This window comes from Oncorhynchus masou, unplaced genomic scaffold (genome assembly GCF_036934945.1).
Source record: "Oncorhynchus masou masou isolate Uvic2021 unplaced genomic scaffold, UVic_Omas_1.1 unplaced_scaffold_7241, whole genome shotgun sequence".
In the NCBI taxonomy this organism is placed as follows: Eukaryota; Metazoa; Chordata; class Actinopteri; order Salmoniformes; family Salmonidae; genus Oncorhynchus; species Oncorhynchus masou.
In genome coordinates this window covers 1-6,587 of record NW_027013692.1, presented here as the reverse complement: position 1 = coordinate 6,587, position 6,587 = coordinate 1, and the positions used below count along the sequence as shown (strand labels likewise).

The window sequence follows — 6,587 nt, the reverse complement described above, 5'->3', positions numbered from 1 at the left end:
TACATACTGCTACCACTGGGACTCTACATGCTACTACTGGGATCTACATGCTGCTACTGGGACTCTGCATACTGCTACTACTGCTGTTACTGGGACTCTACATACTGCTACCACTGGGACTCTACATACTGCTACCACTGGGACTCTACATACTACCCATTACTGCTGATTAGAGACTACACAAAATGGCTCTGGCTATTGAGGGGTGTTTGTATGTCTTGGTGAACAGTGGGTGAGTGTGGTCTAATGTCAGAGTGTGTGTCTCCTAGGTCGTTCCTACAGTGTGTTCTCCCAGCGCATGTTGAATCAGTGTCTGGAGTCTCTACTGCAGAAGATCCAGAGTGGAGTGGTCATCAATTTTGAGAAGACGGGCCCGGACCCCCCTCCTGGAGAGGGTGAGAGACTGTCCATTAATGGTCCCCTGGCCTCTACCACCTCCCTACACACGGTCCCCTGGCCTCTACTGCCTCCCTACACACGGTCCCCTGGCCTCTACTGCCTCCCCCTACACACGGTCCCCTGGCCTCTACTGCCTCCCTACACACGGTCCCCTGGCCTCTACCGCCTCCCCTACACACGGTCCCCTGGCCTCTACCGCCTCCCTACACACGGTCCCCTGGCCTCTACCACCTCCCTACACGGTCCCCTGGCCTCCCGCCTCCCTACACACGGTCCCCTGGCCTCTACTGGCTCCCCTACACACGGTCCCCTGGCCTCTACCGTCTCCTACACACGGTCCCCTGGCCTCTACCGTCTCCTACACACGGTCCCCTGGCCTCTACCGCCTCCCTACACACGGTCCCCTGGCCTCTACTGGCTCCCTACACACGGTCCCCTGGCCTCTACCGCCTCCCTACACACGGTCCCCTGGCCTCTACTGCCTCCCTACACACGGTCCCCTGGCCTCTACCGCCTCCCTACACACGGTCCCCTGGACTCTACCGCCTCCCTACACACGGTCCCCTGGCCTCTACCGCCTCCCTACACACGGTCCCCTGGCCTCTACCGTCTCCTACACACGGTCCCCTGGCCCCTACCGCCTCGCTACACACGGTCCCCTGGCCACTACCGCCTCCTACACACGGTCCCCTGGCCTCTACCGCCTCCCCCTACACACGGTCCCCTGGCCTCTACCGCCTCCCTACACACGGTCCCCTGGCCTCTACCGCCTCCCTACACACGGTCCCCTGGCCTCTACCGCCTCCCTACACGGTCCCCTGGCCTCTACCGCCTCCCTACACACGGTCCCCTGGCCTCTACCGCCTCCCTACACACGGTCCCCTGGCCTCTACCACCTCCCTACACACGGTCCCCTGGCCTCTACCGCCTCCCTACACACGGTCCCCTGGCCTCTACCGCCTCCCTACACACGGTCCCCTGGCCTCTACCGCCTCCCTACACACGGTCCCCTGGCCTCTACCGCCTCCCTGTGGCGGGCCTGGCGCAGTGCACGCTGACACGGTCACCAGTTGTGCTGTGTTTCCTCAGACACATTGGTGAGGCTGGCTTCCGGGTTAAGCGAGCAGTGTGTCAAGAAGCAGTCGGCTGGGTCGTGTTTCGTAGGTCGCACGGTTCTCGACCGTCGCCCCTCCCGAGTCCGAGCGGGAGTTGCAGCGATGGGACCAGACTATAGCTATATATATATTTTTTTTTGTAAATGTCTTGCGGGCTGGGTTGAAGTGCCCGGTGGGCCGGATGTGCCCCCCCCCTCTCCTTTAGCCCCTCCCTCTATTTCACACTTTATTTTGTCTGTCCAGACGAGACCCTGAAGCCCGGCCCCCAGTCGTGGCACTGCTGCCACAAGCTGATATACGTACGACCCAACCCCAAGACTGGTGTGCCCATCGGACACTGGCCCATTCCTGAAGGCTTCTGGCCCGACACGAACTCCCCCACCCTGGTAAGAGAGTGTCTCTGTCTGACACGCGTGGCTCGTTGTCTGGTGTGTTTTTCTCTGATGTTCCTGTCCCCCCCCCCCCTCTCTCTCTCTCTCTCCCAGCCCCCTCGCTCGGCCCACCCCCACGTGCGTTTCTCCTGTCTGGACTCAGAGCCCATGGTGATTGACAAGGTTCCCTTTGACAAGTACGAGCTGGAGGCTTCACCTCTCACACAGTACATCCTGGAGAGGAAGTCCCCTCATACCTGCTGGCAGGTACGCAACATGATACACTACACACAGTACTACACCCAGGACTACACTACACACCCGGTACTACACACAGTACTACACTACACACCCGGTACTACACACAGTACTACACTACACACCCAGTACTACACACAGTACTACACTACACACCCGGTACTACACCCAGTACTACACTACACACCCGGTACTACACCCAGTACTACACTACACACACAGTACTACACTACACACCCAGTAATACACTACACACCCGGTACTACACTACACACCCAGTACTACACTACACACCCGGTACTACACCCAGTACTACACTACACACACAGTACTACACTACACACCCAGTACTACACTACACACCCGGTACTACACTACACACACAGTACTACACTACACACCCGGTACTACACACAGTACTACACTACACACCCGGTACTACACACAGTTCTCCACTGCACACCCAGTACTACACACAATACTCCACTACACACCCAGTACTACACACACTACTCCACTACACACAGTACTCCACTACACACACAGTACGACACACAGTACTACACTACACACCCAGTACTACACTACACACCCGGTACTACACTACACACACAGTACTCCACTACACACACAGTACTACACACAGTACTACACTACACACCCGGTACTACACACAGTTCTCCACTGCACACCCAGTACTACACACAATACTCCACTACACACCCAGTACTACACACACTACTCCACTACACACAGTACTCCACTACACACACAGTACGACACACAGTACTACACTACACACCCAGTACTACACTACACACCCGGTACTACACTACACACACAGTACTCCACTACACACCCAGTACTACACACAGTACTCCACTACACACCCGGTACTACACACAGTACAACACTACACACCCAGTACTACACACAGTACAACACTACACACACAGTACTACACTACGCACCCAGTACTACACACAGTACTACACTACACACCCAGTACTACACTACACACACAGTACTACACTACACACCCAGTACTACACTACACACACAGTACTACACTACACACCCAGTACTACACTACACACCCGGTACTACACTACACACACAGTACTACACTACACACCCGGTACTACACACAGTACTACACTACACACCCGGTACTACACACAGTTCTCCACTGCACACCCAGTACTACACACAATACTCCACTACACACCCAGTACTACACACACTACTCCACTACACACAGTACTCCACTACACACACAGTACTACACACAGTACTACACTACACACCCAGTACTACACACAGTACTCCACTACACCCGGTACTACACACAGTACTACACTACACACCCGGTACTACACACAGTACAACACTACACACCCAGTACTACACACAGTACAACACTACACACACAGTACTACACTACGCACCCAGTACTACACACAGTACTACACTACACACCCAGTACTACACACAGTACTACACTACACACCCAGTACTACACACAGTACTACACTACACACCCGGTACTACACACAGTACTCCACTACACACCCGGTACTACACCCAGTACTACACTACACACCCAGTACTACACACAGTACAACACTACACACACAGTATACACTACGCACCCAGTACTACACAGTACTACACACACACCCAGTACTACACATAAGTACAACACTACACACCCAGTACTACACACATTTAACCTGCACACACAGTACTACGCACCCAGTACTACACACAGTACTGCACTACACACCCAGTACTACACACAGTGCTACACTACACACCCGGTACTACACACAGTACTACTACACACCGGTACTACACACAGTACTTCTCTACACACACAGTACTACACACAGTACTACACTACACACCAGTACTACACTACACACAGTACTACACCCGGTACTACACACAGTACTACACTACACACCCGGTACTACACAGTACTACACCCAGTACACACAGTAGTACACACACACACCAGTACTACACCACAGTACTACACTATGCACCAGTACTACACACAGTATACACTACACCCAGTACCACTACACACCAGGTACTACACAGTACTACATAACACACACGATTACTACCCAGTACTACACACTACACACACACAATACTGATTACATCATTTTACAGTACTACACATTACTACACCCTAAGCACCTGGTACTACACTACACACACAGTACTACACTACACCCGGTACACTACACACCCGGTACTACACTACACACCTGGTACTACACCCGGTACTACACTACACACCTGGTACTACACCCAGTACTACACTACACACACCCGGTACTACACCCAGTACTACACTACACACCCGGTACTACAAACACCCGGTACTACACCTGGTACTACACACACCCGGTACTACACACCCGGTTCTACAGTACACACCGGGTACTACACACCCGGTTCTACACACCCGGTTCTACACTACACACCTGGTACTACACACACCCGGTACTACACACCTGGTTCTACACTACACACCTGGTACTACACACCCGGTTCTACACACCCGGTTCTACACTACACACCTGGTACTACACACACCCGGTACTACACACCCGGTTCTACACTACACACCGGGTACTACACACCCGGTACTACACTACACACCCGGTACTACAAACACCCGGTACTACACACACCCGGTACTACACCCGGTACTACACACACCCGGTACTACACCCGGTACTACACATACCCGGTACTACACACCCGGTTCTACATTACACAACCGGGTACTACACACCCGGTTCTACACTACACACCTGGTACTACACCCAGTACTACACTACACACACCGGTACTACACACACCGGTACTACACCACCGGTACTACACACCGGTTCTACACTACACACCAGGACTACACCCGGTACTACACACCGATACTACACCCCGGTTCTACACTACACACGGGTACTTTACACACCTGGTACTACACACCCGGTTCTACACTACACACCGGTACTACACACCCGGTACTACACTACACACCCAATACTACACCCAGTACTACACTACACACACACGGTACTACACCCAGTACTACACTACACACACCCGGTACGACACCCAGTACTTCTCTACACACCCGGTACTACACTCAGTACTTCACTACACACCCGGTACTACACCCAGTACTACACTACACACCCGGTACTACACACAGTACTACACCCAGTACTACACTACACACCCGGTACTACACCCAGTACTACACTACACACCCGGTACTACACCCAGTACTACACTACACACCCGGTACTACACACAGTACTACACCCAGTACTACACTACACACCCAGTACTACACACGACACGCCATACACAACACCAATACAACACAAGGTGGGCTTGTTTGTTTGTGCTCTCACTCAGTTCCCCTCTCCCTCCCTCATCCTCTAGGTGTTTGTAAGTAACAGTGCCAAGTACAGTGACCTGGGCCAGCCCTTTGGCTACCTGAAGGCCAGCACGGCTCTCAACTGTGTCAACCTCTTCGTCATGCCCTACAACTACCCTGTTGTACTGCCTCTACTGGGTAAGCCCTGGTCCCTGTCCTAATACGCTAACTACCCTGTTGTACTGCCTCTACTGGGTAAGCCCTGGTCCCTGTCCTAATACGCTAACTACCCTGTTGTACTGCCTCTACTGGGTAAGCCCTGGTCCCTGTCCTAATACACCCTGGGCCCTGTCTAGCTACCCTGTTGTACTGCCTCTACTGGGTAAGCCCTGGGCCCTGTCCTAATACTCTAACTACCCTGTTGTAATGCCTCTACAGGGTAAGCCCTGGGCCCTGTCCTAATGCTGCCTACTGGGTACTACCCTACCCTGTTGTTATGCCTCTACTGGGTAAGCCCTGGGCCCTGTCCTAATACGCTAACTACCCTGTTGTACTGCCTCTACTGGGTGTCCTAAGCCCTGGTCCTCTGTACCAATGTCCTGTACTAACTACCTGTTGTACTGCCTCTACTGGGTAAGCCTGGGCCCTGTCTATACGCTAACTACCCTGTTGTACTGCCTCTACTGGGTAAGCCCTGGGCCCTGTCCTAATGCTCTATTTACCCTGTTGTAATGCCTCACAGGAGTAAATGACCCTGTCCTAATACGCTAGCATTGTACTGCCTCTACTGGGACAAGCCCTGTCCTAATACACTAACTACCCTGTTGTACTGCCTCTACTGGGTAAGCCTGGGCCCTGTCCTAATACGCTAACTACCCTGTTGTACTGCCTCTACTGGTCAAGCCCTGGGCCTGTCCTAATGCTCTAACTACCCTGTTGTAATGCCTCTACAGGGTAAGCCCTAGGCCTCATCCTAATGCTCTAACTACCCACAATGCTGCCCCTACTGGGTAAGCCCTGGTCCCTGTCCTAATACAC

The 6,587-nt window shown here is 53.3% G+C and overlaps 1 protein-coding gene across 1 annotated transcript; it reads left to right on the top strand.

Moving 5' to 3' along the window:
• Nucleotides 1–229: 229 nt before the first annotated feature.
• Nucleotides 230–5,747, top strand: LOC135537205 (integrator complex subunit 6-like; the record flags this gene model as incomplete). Its single annotated transcript, XM_064963402.1, has 4 exons — nt 230–395; nt 1,758–1,900; nt 2,000–2,152; nt 5,615–5,747. Coding segments are annotated over exons 1-4 (526 nt in total), but the record flags the coding sequence as incomplete, so codon positions are not given.
• Nucleotides 5,748–6,587: the final 840 nt, after the last annotated feature.